Genomic DNA, 20,784 nt, shown 5'->3' with positions numbered 1-20,784 from the left:
TTTGTTAAACATATTTCCAGGTAGAAGCAATGAAGGATCTTCCAGCTTTTCTCCATTTTTCATGATCACCTTTTCTCAGCATCACCAAAAAGCTGAATAAATCTTCTGGAAGTGTTTGACATCCACCACCACCCTTGAAGGACAGATGAAGAGGGTGCTTAAGACAAACAGTAAGGAGCCACGCATTTCAGTGTGGACTTTGGGGTTTTCCATTTTCCTGCTCACACAACACACCAGCAATAGACAGGGTCTAGCCAGCTTTAAAAACTGGGTTAGGGTCTATATTACTCTCTAGCCAAGAAACTTCTCTGAGAAGAGAGATCGTGGGGAAGACACCTTGGATACAGCATGGAGATGACTATGAAGAAACATGATAAATAGGTGTAACACTGAAAACAGATGAACATTTCAACCAAGGGGGCCAAGGGGACAGAGTTTTAAAGGTACTCAGTGGCTTAGAGATATAGGCAAACACCACACAGGGTTCTGGAAAGTATGTACATTTAAACATTCCCATGAAATCCTCTCACTTTTTCAGAAAGTTCACTTGGTAGACATCTGTGTTGCTGGGCATGTAGCTTCTGGCTCTGGAATGGCTTTTGAAAACAGGGTTTAGTCCCCTCACACCTCACACTTACTACCTTTTGAGGATTTTCTCCAAGACGAAAGATTGATTATTTTTTTATACAGTGCAAGAACAAGGGAACACTGGCTGAGACCAAAAAGCCATTGAGTTGATTACAGGAATGTCTTTACTTTCAAAAGACTCTGCTAGCAGGCACCCTCACGAAAAATGGTGGATTTAGTGGAACTGGTGCTTTAACCAGGACAGGCATCTCCTGCAAGAAGGATCACTCAAACTGTCTCCTGTCTAAGGTCCAGGCACTGATCCTATGATAACAATTTATTAAAATGACCTATTCTGATAATGCTAAATGATTGATGGAAATTTAATCATTTTGTCTCATGGTTATTAAAGCAACAGTGTGACATCTGCTCCCTGTGCCATTAGAGGAGAACTTCATTCAGCACAGCTTAGGGAGCAGACAGATTGTGCATTTCACCCAAACAAAATTTGGCTTTAGCCTTAATTATGTGGAGGGGTTTGGGGTAGACTGTTTTGTGAATAAAGGGATTTCCGACTGGATCAACATATTGATTTCTTCATTTTCAAAGGGCAAATTAACGCTGGCCGTTCGTTAATGTGACTGCCTGCCAATGACTCCATTTGGTGTGCCCCGATGGCCGTAACAAGGTCAGCAGAAGATCCCCAGACAGGCCGGGCAGCCCCCCGTAAAACCTGGCTAGTGGCTCGTAAGCAGCTCAAGCAAGTGCAAGCCCATTTCTCTACTTCTTAAAGCCTGAGCACCAGAGGGGGCTGGAAATGAGCGACTTCCCAAGGCACAACATCCTCTGAAGGCAAGGGTCCTGTCCCAAATGCCACAGCCCAGCAAGTCAGCTCCCTCTCAGGCAGCTGCCAGTTATGTTGAGCATGGGCTTAACTATGGCACGTGTGAGAAGTCTTGCTGACTTTGAATAAAGCTATTGATTAAAAGAGTACAGAAACTCCCACCAGAGTATTGCTTAATGTTTAAATTAAAAATCTATGTGAAGCATTAAACCAAGTGATGAGAAAAAAGCTGGAGGATGGGTTAAGTTGAGCATCTTTTGTGGAAGTGGCACTGCCAAATTTTTTTTTTTTGTGGGACCTGTATTTCAGACAGTGCCAACATTTTGGAGACAGATGCACAGCTGAGGTGTGCCTCACATAGCAGAACCAAACTATGTTCCATTTTCACACCTCTGCTTACATGGACTTTGCAAATGGATTAAAAATGAAAAGATCAAAGTCTTAACCTGCCTGCTTTCAAATTACCCTGTTAACATCTGTAACAGACTCAGAGAGTCTTGCTTTCTGTCTCACCACAGAAAGCCTATTTACCCTGAGTGAGCAGCCAGCTACCCCACAGCGAGGAAAACTGTATCAAGACAGGGAAACAAGTGCTCCAGTTGCACCTTCATTTATCACAGAATCATAGTATGGTTTGGGCTGGCAGGGACTTTATAGATTGTCTAGTCCAATCCCCCTGAAGTGAGCAAGAACATCTTCAACTAGATCATGTTGCTCAGAGCCCCATCCAACCTGGCCTGGAGCAGTTTCAGGGATGGGTCATCCACCACCTTACTGGGCAACCTGTTCTGGTGTTTTACCACCCTCATTTTAAAAAATGCTTTCCTTTTATTTTATCTAAATCTACCCTCTTCTGGTTTAAAACCATTACCCTTGTCCTATTGCAACAGGCCCTGCTAAGAGCTTTGCAAACAGTCGTGCAGGAGATGAGATGCCCCTTTCTTTTGTCCTATTCTCTGCCCTCCCATCCTCTGCCTTGCTACTGACCAGTTACAAATGCTACTCTCATTTTACTCTGGGGCCAAGCTGACCAGTTCTAATTTCCCTCCAGCAACAACATTTCTTCACCTCTTTCTCCCATCATTCCACCACTTAACTGGACTCCCAAGCCCCATGCCAGCTTGTGCACCATCACAGCAGCTCTGAAGAATCATTTGCCACCTGTTGCTTTCTCCCTTTGATTACCAATGGTGCCAATTATGAAGCACTGGAAATTTCTTCAGAACAGAAAGGTGACGCGGCGATGCTCCCCAGAGCAGGGCATAGATAACGTGCCCTGGTTTATCAGTGAGACAGCACAACCATCAGCACATAAAGTTTTCTGTTGGAAGAAAAGCAGTGTGCTCCTTTACACAGTTACGGTATGAGACTCTGCCAAGACAAAGCTCCTCTGTACGGCAGCCTAACATGGATCTCCTGATTCGGCTGGAACGCTTGTTGAGTGGATCTCATCTTGCAAATATCACTCTTTAGAGGTCTGCAAAACAAGCGTTCTCCCTGGGTACCACTTTGCAACAACTCTCCAGGGACAGGAAATCCCAGTAACTACTTTTACTGTCTAGACACTTGGGATACAAACATTTTCAAGAAAACTTGTGTCCTTTAGTGACAGATGTGCATTCGTTCTGGTGCCTCTGCCCTTCGATTTGTCACCGCTTCTAGCAACTGAACTTCTACTCCAAAGTGGGGGTAGGCTCAAAAAGCAAGACTCGATTACGTGTGGTTACAAGTTAATATTCTGCCTGAGGTTCCACAGCTGAAGACTGAAAAATACACAGATTTTGCTTAAAACAAGTAAGGAAGATAACTACTGTGGCCAGTCTTTCTGTAACGACAGGATTACAGCATGAGATTTACATTTCAAGCACAATAAAAATTGGAAATCCCAATGCCCACAGCCACAGTGACACCTTACAGGCTTAGCAAATGCTGCACGAGGATGCCACAGGATGGCCTGGTGCTGAGGGACAACACTGAGGTCAGGGGACAAAGCCCAAGGACAAAAAAAAGAGTTGGCAACTTAATGTGGCTTTATTTCCTGAACTTTCAGGCATGTTGCAACTTTGCTTTTTCTCTTTAAACTCTGCTCATAAAAATAGATTTTTCCCAGGTCAGAACTGGGGCAGAGAATAAGGGTTGAAGGATGGAAAGAGGAAGAATGCCAACACAGAACCAGGACTTATGGGAGCTGAGATGTTGCAGTGCTCGTAGCTGCATAAGCACATAAGGCACCAAAGTGTCTCTTTTCTTTCTGTTGCTGCTCTTCTTCCAACGAACACTGCAAACCATAGGAGACAACCAAGTACTTTGGAAGTAAATGTAACTTAAGACAGCAGATCATTCTCTCATCCTGTACCAGTACCCTGGGAAAGGCCAGAACTGTAGTGAGGTGCCATAACTATTTATAAGCAGGTTATTCTGATATCCCACTGCTCTACAGCACCGTATACAAGTCCAGGCTGGAAGGGATCAGCATCATCTGGTCCAACTTCCTGCTCAAGGCAGAGCCTTAGATAAGATTATTCAGGATCCTGTCATGTATGCAGTATTTCCAGCACAGGAGAATCCACTGCTCCTCTGGGCAGTTCATTTTTACCCACAAAGGTGGGTAAAGCCCCATCTACCCATTCTACAGCTGAAAAGGAAACTCTGAGCCCAAGCACTGTTGACAGACAATCGCTGTTGAGAACCATCACATCAGGCTGGGTTTAATCCTCTGCCCTGGCTAACACAGGAGAGCTTAGATACAGGACAACTTCTCTCCATAAGGTCATCAGGTTTCTTACTTGACAACTTTTGGTAAATTTTATCCCTTCTGTTTTGCTCATGAGCCCAAGGAGTGGGATGGAAATCCTGCCAGTTATGGGGTGACACTGCCAGTGACTGAGAGACATCAGCCCAAGTGTTCAACACAGCCCTTTTAAGGCAGGATGCTGCTGGACTAGATTAAGAAGGCCAAAAATACAAAATACATGTTTTTTTAGGGGTAAAGCTCATCAGCTGGAATAACTGTGCTTTCTTTAGGCACTCGGGAGCCCGGGGAAGATGTCCACTGTGGATCACAAAAAGATGAGTAACTACTGCACCTGTGCAAGACCACAGAAGGATTTTGCTTGCATTTTTGAGTCTGAAGGAAAAGAGTCACATTTTAGAGTGAGAGGTACCTGCATGGCTAGAGACATCCTGAATTATGGGTTTACAGTGCTATGGAAACATGCTATGTACCCCTTATTCTGAATGTGCTCATGGACAGCTTCTTTTTCTTTGCCAGGTACCAAGTGTATTTTAAAAACATCTTCCCTGCTATGGAATCTTCTTGTTTTCCTCTGTGGTAAATTGAAAATGAGAGGCCAATACCATGTTGATAAAAGGCAGGACATCTTCAAGCATAACTTACAAGTGGTAGAAAAGGCAAGAGAGGAAAGGTCCTACCTCAAACCCAGATTTTATCTACATTTGTATGTAGATAAAAGCCAGGAGATGCAGGCAGTGCAAGGGAAAAACAATGGGCAAGACATTCAACTCAGCTGTAGAAGTGCATAAGCACAAGCCATTCCCCGCAGCATCATCTGGGAAAAGTGGCCTTTTCCCTGGAAGAATGGCAGACAGCCATGGCTGCACAGCAGCTTCCGCTAGCCAAGCTGCATCCCTGTCCGATTCCTGCTCAGCAGATGTCCCCTCTGCCAGACTCCAATAACTGCCACCCTGTGCAGCAATCTGAGTGGAAAAGCCGATTAAACAGCCCCGGCAGACTGGACCAGAGCAGGGCATTCCCACCAGCCAGCCACAGGTACCTGATTTAACGGGGTCAGCATCCCCACACACTGCTCGGGACTTGATTGGGGACAGTGCTGATGGGAACATCCTGCTGGAGACCCTTCACCACTGCACCAGGGGAACATCCTGCTGGAGACCCTTCACCACTGGCACCAGGAGCCCAGGGTGGCTCCCTCCTTCATTCCCCTTCCCCAGGCCAGGACAGAAAAGCTGGCTGTCAAATGTGCACTCCCTCTGCCACACTGTACCTGGGCTTTTTGGCTGGCATCAACACAAGACTTAAACCTCTCCAGCTGTCAGTTCATCACCTGGGCTGAGTGCCCAATTGATATGAAAAAAAGATCCTGACCTTTCCTCAGCTGCATGACGCTATGTTTCTAAAAAGGAGCTCTTATTACGCATTTCTTCAAGAAAACATGCTTTCATGGGGGCTATTTAAAAGTCTGGCTCAAAGGAAGGAATGAACAAAGAAAAGCCACCTGTAACCAGCCCAGTTATCAGGCAAACCATATACCGAGGGACCAACACTGATCTGCAGCTCTAAACAATCATTACGGCTCATTCACATGAGACAGACGATTTGCAAAGACTCATTCTGGAGCAAAACCTGTGCACTGCTGATCCAAGGAGGAAAGCACTGGGGAGACCAGTTGATGCGGGCTGTACTAAAAATATCAGTTTGTGCTGTCATCTGGTGAGAGTATGTCATCCTGTAATCTTAGCATCTGCAGGGACAGCAAGTTTCTGCCTAATTATTGCTGCTGAATCACATGACAAAGCATGAGGTTCTAAAAAATACATCTATATAAAACACCAACAGAAGAACACCCAAACCACAGGATAAGAGCGCTGTCCTGGCTTCAGCTGCTTTACACTCACAACACAAGCCTGTGGAGCCAATCCTGGTTTTTACAGATCTCTTCCCTAGGTTAATAAAACCCCAAACAATAAACCCAGATTAAAAACATACCAGAACAAAAAAGCCCTACTCCCAGAAGGAGTGAGCAATTCATTTGTATGTCAGCTCCTGCTGTCTTCACACAGCAAAAGTCACAGCATCCCTGCAAGCCCAGGACTGGCCTCTGGATGCAAGGGGCTTTGATGAGCTTCAGTGGGACCTCATGGAGGGCAGTCCCAATGGGGTTTGCCCTGATTTCCCCTCTCCTCCTCCCCAGCAGCCATGAGCACAGAGTTTGGTCCTGTGCCACTGATGTGTTCCTCAGCCACTGAGGAGCCCGCTCAGGGCAGGCCCTCCTTGGAGTTGAAGGGATCCCTGTTCCCCACAAAATACGTTTTCTACACAGATATTTTTGTTCAAAGACTAAACTTGGCATGTGTGGAGTTCAGCTAGTCACAAAACCACCTTTCAAAACTTGGGCTGGCAGAAACAACATTTAAATGTTACAAGTGCCACCACCTTAACCACTAGCCTACTAGAAATGGAGCAGAAGAATGTGCTGCTCTTGAATTTCCTTTAGATTATTTGAAGGCAGACAGCCCCAACTTAGCTCTGTGTAAGAAACCTGGCAGACCTATCCCTAAGACCTCATTTTTGAAAATAAGAGAGAAGAAAGTAAGTGCAGCCACGGTCCTGAGGCAGTCACATGTCATCAGGTAAGAGGTCCAGTAATTCAGCTTTCATGGGCAGAAGTTTTCTGGCAGATAACAAAAATAATTTTCTTTGTGGCAAACTGCACAGAACTCTCTAAATCAGAACTCCATCCAAATGAAGATCTTCGACTACCTATTTTCACTTTTAAGATGGTGTTGTAAACATGAAGTCATCCTCAGACCAATTTGTCTTAGGTATGAATTGTACACAGAAACAGGCTGAACACCAATTAACAAACTGGCAACTGATCCAAGCTGCTATGGACTAATCAAAGACCAAGAGACATTTTGTTAGGTTTCCTAAGATTTTTTTTCACCAGAGATGTTAATAATCAAATGTGAACATTACATGACAGGTAATGTACAAGTTGCTATTTGCAGCTTGTGCATTCTGCAATAAGAAGATGTGGGACCTAGATAATGCTAGTGGAAGATGAGTGACTTTAACTGATCTGTCAAATATTTCACATATAATTTTCAAATAAGTCAACGTGAGTCCAGCACAGCTCTGTTACAGAGCCCAGAGGCACCCTGATAAATGACACACTGAAACCTCCTTGAGAGGATGCAGCTTAGGTGAGTTTTTCAGACTATGACACCAACTCAAGAAGTTCCTGCCCTGCTCGTGCTGAGCCTTTCTCCACCCCATGCCTAACCCTGACAGCATTGCTGCCTACATGATGCCATTGTAAACTGGATCATTGAAACAATCTAGGTAAAAGCAACTTCTTGGATGGGTTTTGGCACTAGAGAAAATGCTTGCCCATGCAGCAACTGCTCACCAGCTCATGACCTTCCAGGCAGCAGCAAATGTCCTGAATAGTCTTCCCTGATGCTCTCTTTTGGGATTATTCTTTGGCAAAAGCCAAGTCCCTTTCAACTTGCCAGGTGAGACAGACCCCGGAGCAAAGTGCAGAGCTGTGGGAATCCCAGATTAAGAGAAGGACCCATTAATTTCAAAATAAAAGGTATTCTAAAGACAGGTGAGGGAATAGTGATGTCTGTTTATTGCTAAACCCTCTGAAATACCAAGGTGATGATTATCTGAGTGGGTGGAGGACATTATACAGTGCTTTTGGAAAGCAGGTAGAGAGAGAGGAACAGAGGCCCCAGGCAGTATAAGGGGAAAAAATTATGACTGAGTGAATAAAGCAAGAAAAAAAAATTGATTTTCCCTATTCCTTCTTGTAAGAGGGGAAAAAAAAACCAACCTGAACCCAAATTCATTTATATGCCTCAATGAGGGCTCTCTGAAAGGCTGGGCCTGGGCAGCCTCATGGGCACAGGCTGGTGGGGTGGGATTGGCCAGGGTTCTTTGCAGGGACCATGCACGTGCTTGTGTGCAGCAAATGTGCACAGCCACTAAACCTGCAACAGTGGCATCTCCTGCAGAGTTTTTTAATTTCCCTATGAAGAAACTGTAGTTGATTTTCTTCCAAAGTAAACCACCCTCAATACCTAAGTATGTATAAATGAAATACCTGTGTATTTGCCTTCTTTCTTTTCTTCCTGAAAACTGACTCCAGTGTTTCTCTTATTTTTAATAGAACACACAGCACTCACTATTCCTAGGTATGCCAATAATCCAATGTAACTGCTTTTGCCTGCCTGCAAAACACACCTGGCTACCCTAGTGAAACGAATTTAGCATAAGCAATTGCCAGGCTGTTCTGCCAAAAGCGCTCCCCAGTCTTTGGACTTGCAAAGATTCATTACTGGGGTCATGAACATTGCTGAGAGGAGATTTTAATTCAGGGATCCCTACTGCTGCAGTGGAGAAGTAACTAAGAAAAGCAATTCAGAACGATTGCATCTGATGTCATGCGAGAAGCCCCTATCAAAACACGAGATGCTCACAGGGAGGCAGACTCTCAAACAGCGCTGCTTAACAGATGAGGAAGGGTGCATGATGAACCAGCTCAGCAGAAATCATCTGCTCTTGCACCTGATACCAGAGGCACCCCACAGCAGCCGGTCCACTTGTCAGGGAGAGGGAGAGAGGCTTCCACAGATGACTGGACAGTAATCTGCTGAGGAGAGCTGTCTCGTTAATAAATCTGTCCTCTGCAATGAGACTCCGCTCACACAGATGTGTCAGTTCCTTTATTCGGAGGGAGCAGCCTGAAGAAGATCATGGCAGCTATGCTTTCCATGGATGCCAGAGGCCGGGGTGAAGAGGCAGCAGGGAGCATCAGTGAGGAGATGGGGTGCTGTGTCTCTTCCACATTACCCACGTAAGTCCCCCTTGGTGGCTGCTACCTACACGCAGCACACGAAGCTACGGAAGCAAGAGGCTGCCCTACCTGCTTGTGTCAAGCAAAACTGTCAATAACATCTACTTTTCAGGCCCCATTTGACAGATGGTACTGCTGGATGTTGCACAGCAATCAAGTCCCTACAGCCTTTTTTTTTACATCATGCAAAGAAGGTTTTTTAATCCAAGCAGCTCATGCACCTGAAGGAAGAGAGAACTGGTCAGCCAGCATGTTCTGCTGCAAACTTTTGCTTCCTCAATTTTGAATCAAGTCTCTTTTTCCCCCCCCTTTCTTTTCCTAAATTCCCCACTACCAGAACTGAAGAAATCCCAAAATTCATCTGTGGCCCTGGCATTGCCACATTGCTGCCTTGCTCAGGGTCCGTGGGACAGAGTGTCCTCTACAGGCCTTCTCTGCAGCCCGTCTCCTGGCTGTGCACTGCAATGCTCTTGCTAAGAGTGAGAAGATGTGCAAGAACCAGAGGAAATCCTTTCACTGACAGAGAAACAACTGTGCACACCAACAACTCCTTCGGAGCAGCTTTGCAGATCGACTGAAAGGAGGTTGTCTGGGCAGCCTTGTTGACCCTCACAGAGAGCAGATCTCCTGAGGTGCTCCATATACACAGGAAACAGAAAAACATTCTCCAGGTTCACCACTGCTGCTCACCTACCACAAAGCTTCCCCTTGAACATCTAACTGTGAAACAGTGAATGAAAACGCAATTAAAGATGAAAGGGGAAAATTAGGCACTGTAAAATCAAAGGACATTGACTCCTTCTTTCTGTCCTTCACCTAGAAAATAAGAAAGCTGGAAGTAAGCTGTAAACTGAATGGATGCCTCATTTAACCTCACCACTGAGATGCTCTACATACTATTCTGAAGTTAATAGAACACTTTCAATAATTTATAGCTAACCTTTTATCCCAGAACATTTTGAAATTTACTCCCTTATACTAATAAATAAACAAAGGAGAAAGGGCACTTTGTGTGGCACCTGCCCTATGAGTCAGGGGATATGTATGTGTGAGCAGGCAGAGGTATGGGCAGGATCCTGAAGAATCACAAAAGAATGACAGAAACAATGACTACAAGTCCCCAGCTGTGGAAAATAAGCAACGGAAAAAAACACATCAATCTTGAAAAAAGTTAACCTGAAGAAGCTAACATTTGAAAAACACCTATGTCAGAACCCACATCTACAGATATTCTCTTGGAGGAGTCCAAAAGAAGAAGATATCTACCCCATTCAGGGAGTGGGGGAGGAGGAAAACAGTTATTGCATACTTAAAACATTAAGTAGGCCAGGACATTCCTGAGACCAGGATCCCATCAATACATAATTCCTTCATTTGATACCTTTCCTTGGCCAAGAAATACAATTTTACGAAAATGCAAACCCAAACAACTTTGCTGGTGTTGCTATGCCACAGTAGCAGCACAACACTGATTCTGTCCAGATGTGTCCCACACACCTGATCCCAAGTGAGTGCTGTGATCTTGCAAAGACGCTCTTCCTCCTCCCCCACAGCAACACTGCTCCACTGACTGCAGAGCCCCTCGCCCCATCCCTGTGTAACACAGCTTGGCTACACGTGGCATCGGCTGCAAGAGGGAATCCATCTGCTGCGACTTCAAAGAAGACAAGTTAGAGCTCTGTGATTCCTAAAAACCACAAATATTCCACCTTGGTTTGCCTGATTTGTCATTAACATTTCTCATGCCTAAATTAAGAAGGGCGCTGAACACCAGATGCGTGCCGACAGTGTTGCAGTCAAGCAGCTTTTATAGCTTAGCCTCGTTTCCTTCCACACCTCCACGTTTCTTGGTTGTGCCTGTTCCATACCAACACACAGCAAGCCATCACAAGCCAAATTACTATTATTAGTGTGCACTAACTATTAAGGGTTTGGTGCAAACTCCAATAAAACTAAGGAACCAATTATTTTACCACATCTATGGGGCACTGACCTGTTTGCCCGTTTTCCCTGTTCTCAAAGATCCTTCAGCCTGGTACCCAACTCTGTGATGAAGCCTGTTTAGCACCAGTGAAGTTCCCCACATTCAGACTGACAACGTTCTGAGCTGAGATGAGGGAATCAAAGTTAAAATCCAGCCCATCGGCATCCATGAGTTCACTGCGGATAATGGACTCCATGTCACACTCCAGGCTCCCATTGAAAATATCCAGGTCCAAGTCACTCGGGAACTTCTCGTGTCCCATGACTGGGAGGTTCACGCTAGAGGAGTACAAAGAGGAGCCCGACAGCGGGTCAGAAAGCGTTTGCATAGACTGATTGACAGGTGACTGCTGATGTTTGGTGGATCCCAAGCTGTTGGAGTCACTCAAGCCTATGTTACTGATGGAATTCGACAAGGCACGGCTGCCACTAAGAGAGGAGTTGTGAGACTGGTGCTGGTGATGGGACAGGTTCTGATTGACCAGACCGCCCTGGCTGGACTGCGCGGCGAACGACATCATAGGGTCGTTGCGGAGCATTATATTCCTGCGGGAATTCTGGGCGGACACAGCTGTGCTGGCTTGTGACATGAGTGGGTCAGACTGTGTCATCATGACATCGCTGTGACTAAGCGCATCAGAGGTGAGGAGATCCTGCAGCGTCTGGTTGTTGTAATGAGAAATGGAAGAGAAGGTGGCCTGCTTGTTCTCCTGAATTGTCTGCATGGGTGACTGGCGGAGGGAATTCAGGGACGACGGCCCAAACACAGCGTTGTTGAAACTACTTGATGGGGAGCCCAGCCCTGAACCTTTGGAACCATAAGGAAAACTGGAGCTTCTCTGCATTATCCCTCCTGTCGGTGACTGCTGGGAGGGAGGGAGTGTTATATTGTCCAAGAGATCATCCATAAGGTTATCAGTCAGTCCATCATTCAAGTTCATTGTCCCAGCCATATCAGTCAACCTAGGCAACTCCACAGTACACGGTTTGTTTACCGATGGGGACAAGCTCGATGGACTACTGTACAGCATGGGAGAAAGTGGAGCATCATCATCTTGGACATCATCGAGCTCAGTGCTTGCCAAAATTGGTGACAAGCGGCCACTGATCGTACTGGCGTTTGAATTTGTACGGGAGCGAAAATCTGTCCATGCATCCAGCTCGTCGCTGCTGCGGGAGGTGGGACTCCCTGGCCACTTGGAGAGCTGGGAAGGGCTGTCCTCACTCGTCTCCTGGGCTGTCTGCAGGGCTGCCTTTTTCTTTGCTGCCCGTCCTCTGCTCTTGGTGTACTTGTTGCTGTTGTCCATTGACACAGCGCGTCTCCGGGGCGCCTTGCCGCCTTTTCCACCATCTGGATTGATCATCCACCAAGAGCTTTTCCCGGTGCCTTCATTCTGCACCCTGACGAATCGGCTGTGGAGTGACAAGTTGTGCCGGATTGAATTCTGCAGGAAAGGAACAAAATAAAGCGTCAAGACTAGCACCCAACTTCTTTTACAACCCAAATCTCAATCATTAAACCAACATCCCATGATAACAGCAACATCAATAAAATCATTGGACTCTCCTGGACATCTCCGTGAATTTCTCAGGTGCTGGATATGGGAGGGCTGGAGTGTGACTGTGGCATGGCAGTGTCCTGCTGTACAGCAAGCCCCAAGCTTGCACTAGCTGTGCCTTCCTTGTGCCCATCTCCACACCCCTAAAAGCTTCATCCTAAGAAAAGGTGACATTCCTAAGAGTGACATTCCTGCTAGAAAGGAGCTAGATGTTTCTCCCTTACTTTTTACTCAGGACAAGCTATTACTATCAGTAATCTTGCCATCAGTTCTTTGAAATAAAAACTGCAAAGGCACAGCAAAAATCTGGCTGGAGGGGTAGTCACACTCATTGCAGCCTCTGCAAATGTCTTTTTAATTCTTCATGGGCACGTGTGCTGTATATTTGTTATAATAATTCCTGAGAAAACTGCAAGTGCTGCTGCTCCTCTCCCACAGGCACTCTGTGCATGACTAAGCTGTACTTTCTCTCTTGATTAGAGGCACCAGAATTATGCCCATACGGCAGTAGCTGGCCAGCTGTCCCCTCGCTATAGTATCCTCACCGTCTTCAAAACATGATGTGACACAGTATGCAACGATATCCCTGTACCCGTAAGCTGCTGGATACAGAGCTGTATGAAGCTGCTGTACACAGCCGGATACTCCATGTTGTACAGGATGCTATGGAATACAGGGCTCTCAGGGGAGCCTGCACACAGCCTGCATCCTACCTGCTCGCACTAGTCAGCGGCATCGAACTGCCCAAACACCACGTTGGATCAAACCAACAACTGATGATAATCAACCCAGAATCGGAAAGAGCCTGAGAAAACCAGCCCATGGTACCCCCAGAGAAACGGCGCTGGATTTAAACCAAAATAACTGACATGAAAACCCCACTCTACTCATCCTGCTGATCTTGTGCTTAAAATATGCATCAAAGAAAGGAAAAGCAAATAGTATTTGTTAGTGTGAATGCTTCCAGGTTTGGTAAACCAACATTTTTTTTCCCATATGGAAATCCAAAAGATTTTTGGAGCTACCCCACATTCCTTTGAGAAACCCCTTGTGCTATTCCTCTATTCCTTTGAAAAACCCTTTGTGCTATTCCTCTAAGCTTAAAGAGTACAGAGGTTTTTTTCTTAAATTTTGGCAATTACCAGGTGTATCTATGAAAAAGATAAAATCACATTTGTTCTATCAACATATTTTAAAAACACATAGTCAGCAAGACCACAACACAATCAAACCATTCAGAACAAGTGCCCCTCATTTACAAAACACTGAAGAAAGTCCAGATTTAAATGGGCAAAGAATGAATCAGTCAACAAATCATTCACCAGCACTTCAATATTTGCATCCTTAGGAACCATGGATGTTTGATATAAATAAACTAGAGATACATATAAAGAAGTACAGCCCAGCTTTTTTTAAAAACAATTATTTTCAGTATAAAATGCCTTTCTTTCCCCACTGTTTTGTGGTTTTTGTCAGATTGTGAAATGGAAAACATGCCTGAAATTCTTGCATGCAGACAGCAGACATGGTTGTGATTATCACTTAATGAAAAGAGAAATCATATGGACCATGCTTCAAAACAGCAACTGTTATGTTTTAAACAATTTACACAAAGCAACTGATCAGACTTTGCTGACATGCCCAAGAGAAGTTTAGGTCAGTGCCTCAGCTATAAACATGTCCATTTCTGAGGGACTATCATGTCATCAAAATATAGTGGATTGAGTTGCATCACAACAATTCTTCAGTCTAAGGAGGGAAAAAGCTTTTTATTGTTTGACTGATGGCATTTTAACAGTATTTTGAGTCTGGCAACAGTCTAACTTCTAATAACTAGGTACCAGTCCTTACTTTCTCAGCTATCTCCCTGTAAAACTGGCGAAGAACCGATGTTTTTTTAAAAATAACCTTTCTTGATATTCCAGCTTGTACTGCATCTCTGCAGGGAGCTCTCACCCTCAGTCCCTGAAACTTCCATGGACAACCACTTGTGAGAACATCTGCATGTAGATTTCTCATGCAAAGTCCACGCCAGGCTTCAAAAGCCATAGGAACTATGCTGCTCCCCACCTAAAAATGCTGGGTATAAGAATACATGGGATCATGACTCTTGCTAATGAAAAATAAATCTCAGAGAGGAGAAACACCTGAGGTGGCATATGCAGCATGCCATGCACAGCTTCAGATATAAAAACACTCAGCCAAAGTGCCAGCAGCTAACAGTTTTCAGCCTATAGTATTCTCATAAAAGGGCTTATTTCTGCTCCTGGTATCCGTAGTATGAAAGTATTTGGCTTAAAACCATGAAAAATCCTAAATGGTAAAAGTGTGAGACTGAGGCACCTTTCAGGATGAGGGCTCCTGCATGTGTGGATATGTATATGCACATGTGTAATTTTCTTATTATATTTTTTTGCTCAGTGTCGGTTTTACACAAATAATAAAAGAATGTAATAATCCTTCTGCATTGAAAATTGGTAGTTATAAAAAAGCCAAGCAGTTTGTTTTCCTTTACATTAAGCACTATGCCACTTATAATCCTGCTTCTGTTTTTCTTTGCTTTTCTTCTGCAGGAAGATTTTCTTAAGCATAATTGTGGGCTAATTTATTTTTGTGTACCCCATCTCCACCCTCTGTACAAACACTGCCTTAAAACCCACTACTTTCACATAACCTCCCCCATTAACCTCTTCAGCAACAGTATCTGAGTTTTTTGGTTTCTCCTTCTGTCGGGTTCCCTGCCAAATCAAATCAGGGCTGGATCCTATTATCCTTTCTCATGCAAGTTTTGCTACAGAAGCCACCAGGATTGACAACTCACATCAGTGAAGGCTGTTGCACTGTGCTACCAGGGGGCAATCTGGATAGAAATAACTGTATTTTCTACCTGTTTTCTGAGCTGTCAAAAAATATTCCTATCTGCTTAAAAGACAGGAAAGTATATAGGAACAATCACTGCTCACAACTACAGGCATTACTAATATATGACCATGCAGCAAATCACAAAGGAGGTAGGGAAACAAAGAAAATACAGTCTATCATTCGAGCCCACTGCTGATGAAATTAATGGGGATTTGTCTTTGACTTATGTGGGAGATGAATTAGGCCATGATGATGGAAACTTAACACATTTTTCCATGCCAAAATGCAATGAGAAACTTTAAAAGATCCATAAAGGAACTTCCATCATCTGTCCTGGAGACCATATGTAGATGGGAGAGATGCTAGCCAGGCTGCAGACAGCTCAGATACCACTGATGGGTACAACATATGGACTGTACTCGAGCAGAGCAAAAAAGAAATATGATGAGCTCCTCCCTTTATTAGTGTTACTATTTATACGTGTGCTCTACTGAAAGCCAGAAGAATGAGGTTCCTGCAGATAACATCTAGAGCATCATGTACTGCCCTGAGGCCAGACCAGCTGGGTTGAAGTCCTCTTTGAAAGTGGTCCGGCAAGAAGAGGGACTGTCCCTGGAGACAAGCAAGACTCAGGGCAGAGGAACACAGAGACTGGGCAGAACTGGTGTGAGCAGAGGGTGGTGCAGCGCCACAGGCAAGCAGTGCTGCTGTTCTCCCTTGGTTCAGGCTGATGGCACCAGGAGAAGGGGTGAGGTAGGGGCCAGAACAGCCAGGGCAGCAACACCAGGGCTTAAACCACTCTCCTCAAACTCGGGGACATGCTCTCAACTTCAACAAATGTTGATCCACTGCACTGTATTTTATTCGGTTAATACTCCTCGAGGAATCCAGCTACATTTTGCTCGCGGGAAAATCCCCCGAGATCAGCTAACGTGTCCTAATTACACCAGTCTCTCTCAATATTTTGATAAGACTGCAAACGGGCAAGCTGACAGAGAGGACACTCCAACATTTCCAAAGTGCCCTGTCCCTAATCTGATCCAAACAACTGAATGAGTCTCCCAAGGAGGCTGGGACTGTGTTATTTCAACACTCAGACTCGGTCAGACAACAGCAGCAAATGCTTGAGAGCTTTTAAAATGGAGAAAATTCCCCCTCCCTGTGCTCATTTCAGCCTCTTCCAAGCAGTGTTTACCTTGTGGAGCCTGTCCACTAACTCAGACACCAGCTGCAAGTGCTTCCACTGCAGCACAGAGTCTTTTTTGTCTGGAAGCAACATGTGGTATCAATTTATCATCCTCGACAACGCAACAAGGAATCCATTCGCTTTAAAAATAAAATGAGAGTTGTGTAACTTAACTCTTAAAAGCCCCTGCTTTTTTTTTTTTTCTTCTTAAAAAAAAAAAAAAGCCTGAAGATTAGCAAGATGAGGTGCAGCTGGTGGCTGATGAGTCCAAGTTACACACTGGTCTGTTTTTCTTTCAGTGTTTTGTAGTGAGTAGCGAATTTGCAATTTCAGATATGGGCTCCTAAACTGTAAAGTTAGGGCTAAAAATCAAAAGCAGAGGTTTAACAAGTGGGATATTAAGACATGGTGGGAGAAAAACAAACACTATCTGCAGACCGATAAATGCTGCTAACGCTCACTTGGGAGAATTACACTTTATCTTATCCTGTATTAACATATATAATGTTTTTACTTCACAACTTCATATGAAGTTGTCTGGTAGCCATGCAGCAGAGAAAGGCATCAGATCTAATACCACTAAAAAGAAGCCATGAAAATAACTCCAGTTTATCAGCCTCCAGCTGAACAGAGGGAGTCCAGCTTCACTGCTTGCTCACTTGAATTTCAGTTTTCAGCTTATATCATCTTGCTCAAAATGTTGTCACACAGATCTCATTTGGGATGAACACCTCTAGAGACAGCTTCCACCAAAAAATTATTTTCTTTAAGAAAACCCTACTTTTTTGCATTCAGTGGTTGATGAAACTGGAGTCTGTTAGTAATTCAACACATTTTGCACACCTGTCCAGACCAGCGTCTGTGCCTTCTCATGAAGTAACGCAAAACTTGCTTCAACTACCAGCGTTCATAGAATCATAGAATCACAAAATATGTTGGGTTGGAAGGGACACATCAGAATCATCAAGTCCATCACCCAGCCCTGCACAGGACACCCCAAGAGTGACACCATGTGCCCGAGAGCATTGTCTGAACTTGACTTGAACTGAACTTGAACTCAGACAAGTGATGCTGTGACCACTTACTTGGGGAGCCCAAACACCCTCACGGTGAAAAACCTGTTCCTGATATCCAACCTAACCCTCCTCTGGCACAGCTTCATGCCATTCTCTTGAGTCCTCACACTGGTCATCACAAAGAACAGATCAGTGTCTGCCCCTCTTCTCACAGGGAAGCTGCAGACAGCAATGAGCTCTCCCCTCAGTCTCTTTTTTCTCCAGGCTAAGCAGACCAAGTGACCTCAGTGCTCCTCATATGGCTTCTCTTCAAGGCCCTTCCCCATCCTTGTGGCCTTCCTTTGGGCCACTCTCTAATAGCTCAATGTCTTTTTTATACTGTGGTGCCCAAAACTGCACACAGGACTAAAGGGATGCTGCATCAGCGCAGAGCACAGTGGGACAATCACATTTTACATTTCACATATTTTACATTTTGTTTGCTTTAAAGTCCCCCAGGAGATTCAGTTGGAATTAAACAAGAAAACAGATGTAGTGGCTAAAGTTGCCAATTGTGTTCACGCACATAGGAACTCCTGGTGAAAGGGATTCGCAAGTCTAGGGAAGTTGATCTTTAGAAAGTACCAATCTAGTGGTTCCATACAGTCCCTTGCTGTATAGCTGCATAAGGCTGCAGTGCTACACTTCCTAAAGAACTTTGAAGTCCCAAAGTGGTCTCAGAATTTCTTCCTCTTTCCCATGAGTTTTTGCAAACCAGAAAAATTTATATAATTTAATGAAGTAGTGAGGGTGCTCTGCAGATACAAAAAAAAAAAAATCAGTAACTAAAATATAAAGAGAGTTCTCCCACAATATCTATCCAGCCATGTTGTCATGATATACCTCTTTTCCATATTAAAACAAGTATTATGTGTTCCAGACTGTTATATTTTCCCTAAAGTATGGAAGCTGCAGGGACAAAAAAAGCATTAAGAAAATTACATACAGGAAAAGAAATCTTTTCTGACACCCAAAGTGGTTTCGATGTCTGATGTTTGGTATCATCTGCATGTTCCCAAGGCAGCTCCCAAAAATCCCACCAGCTGTTCAGCAGAAGCAGGCAGCCAGCGCACACCAGAGTCCTGCAAGGTACACCCCTTCACACCCAGCTGGCAAAGGCACCATCCTCACACTCCCGCATATGTGGGGTGACACAGGCTCATCAGCCCTACCCAAGCACGCCCTCCTTCAGGAAAATGGAAAAAAAAACCCCACTCCCACAGATTTAAGAAAGTCAGTTCCGCATCTGAAGGGTGGCTCTGTGGTTTTCCTCCTCATCCTCTCTTCAAAGGAGTTTTCTGACCTTGGTGCTAAGGGGAAGAGCACCAGAAGAGGCCTCCGCTGCAATCAGCTCTGCCTGCACCTCTGCCCATTGTCCCCCACCCCAGAAGAGTAGAGCCTTGAGGGATTTAAGCTCCTTGGGAGACCAGTAAGTCTGGAAAAGGTTTATCCCCCGAAATGTGCTCGGATAGGAGAGCAGTACACGGATCTGCCTCCTGTGTCCCACACACGGGGTACCGTGCCGCGCCAAATTCCAACAGGAGAAAGTGATTAGCACGGGGAAAACAAAGCCTCCCCGACACGCACACCACGCTTCCCCAGCTGCGCTGGCCATGAGGGCAGGCAGCAAGCAACCTGCCCACCAAGGGGGTTTGTGCCCCCATTTTTCAAAAGGAAAGCATCTCAAAGCATGGAACCGATGGGAACTGAGTCATGACTTGATGACTTGAAAGTTTTTCCTAAAAAAAAAAAAAGTAAGTAAGAAAAGTAAAAAAAAAAATTCTAGTTAAAACAACCACCGTGCCTCGCTCTTTGCAAACAGTGATATTGCAAATTGCTACGCTGACGTAAATAAAACTTAGCTGAAAATATACACTGCCTGGAAATTGCCTCAGAGCATCATGCTTCCAGTTAGCAGAAAAATCTCCAGTTATTTTACAGTCAGACATGCTCTGACCACATGAGGACTCTAATAAATAACATTTGTTTTGTTGTGAGTAGAGCATGCCGGTTGTCGTTTACACTGGATGTTGGGAGACGGGAAGCAGAGTGCAAGGAAAACGCTGATACTTTAACGCAGCTGCGGAACAGGAAGGTCAGGCTCTCCAGCAACTCCCCCCCCCTTCAGTGTCAGGAGCCAGGTACCTCCGCCCCCTTTGCTATAGGAAGTCCCCTAAAAAATAAAGTGTTATCCCCTCTGCATGCTATGGCAATGCTTTTCCACATTAGAATAGGATTTGGGGATCAGGAGGCAGGCACTGCCAGTGAGGTTGCTAGGGCACCTTGTCAAGAGGCATCTTTTTCAGTTCCTTCCACCCACTTCATATTGTGGCTGCCCAAAACTCAAAACCACAGTTGATTTAAATAAAAGGATTTAATTTAATTAAGAGCAAGAATTTACTGCGAGGCATTGCTCTTGTAAGGTGAAATCCCAAGGGAACTCATCACAGGCTTGACTGGGACATGAACAGAGTCAGCAAGAAAATGGGAGATGTTGCCCCTTATTGAACTTAAACCCAAGGAGCTGCCTACAAAAAGGCTGCAATGGACACACAGGGCTGGGTCTTTGCAGAAGCAGAACAAAACAGGTGTAATTTCTGTTCAGGAGTGGTATCACCAGCAGATAATATCTTTCTTTTCTCCTGTTGTTTCTCAATGGCAAGCACCAGCATTTCAAGTGTTTCCACTGTAGGAACTTTGGAGAGACCACGCTTTATTTGTGGAGCTCCTTCAGCACAGCATCGCTGTGCGCATTTCTCCTCCACACCACAGAGCCCCCAGAGAAGTGCAAGCAGACACAAGTAATCAACCTGAACACTGTACATAACAGTAACACCCACAAAAACAGCTACTCCTGTCAGCACAGCCCTAATCCACCAGCTGCTGAAGCTACTGGAATAGTCCTCCCAAAGCTCAGTGGTCACCCAGTTAGACCTTAATGAAAACAATGCAATTTTACTGCCAGGCAGACTTTCACCATGAAGGCTTTGGGTTTGTATTGCTAGAAAGAAGATCTAGGGAGAAAAAAAAAAGCCTCTGTTTTTCATTTCTTAGATGCAAAGATCCACGCATCATTGTGGAAGCCAGAGTGCTCAATTCTATTTTT

At 44.8% G+C, this 20,784-nt stretch overlaps 1 protein-coding gene across 1 annotated transcript in view; it reads right to left on the bottom strand.

The window, feature by feature from the left end:
• The window catches only part of FOXO3 (forkhead box O3), an 88,798-nt gene that overhangs the window by 4,449 nt on the left and 63,565 nt on the right, over positions 1 to 20,784 (bottom strand). The window contains exon 2 of the mRNA XM_038132292.1: positions 11,027 to 12,461. Within this exon, the coding sequence (XP_037988220.1) occupies positions 11,061 to 12,461 (1,401 nt within the window). The 3' untranslated portion in view covers positions 11,027 to 11,060. The remainder of the gene's footprint in view (positions 1 to 11,026; positions 12,462 to 20,784) is intronic.

This window comes from Motacilla alba, chromosome 3 (assembly GCF_015832195.1).
Source record: "Motacilla alba alba isolate MOTALB_02 chromosome 3, Motacilla_alba_V1.0_pri, whole genome shotgun sequence".
Classification (NCBI taxonomy): domain Eukaryota; kingdom Metazoa; phylum Chordata; class Aves; order Passeriformes; family Motacillidae; genus Motacilla; species Motacilla alba.
This window is presented reverse-complemented; position numbering and strand designations above follow the sequence as displayed.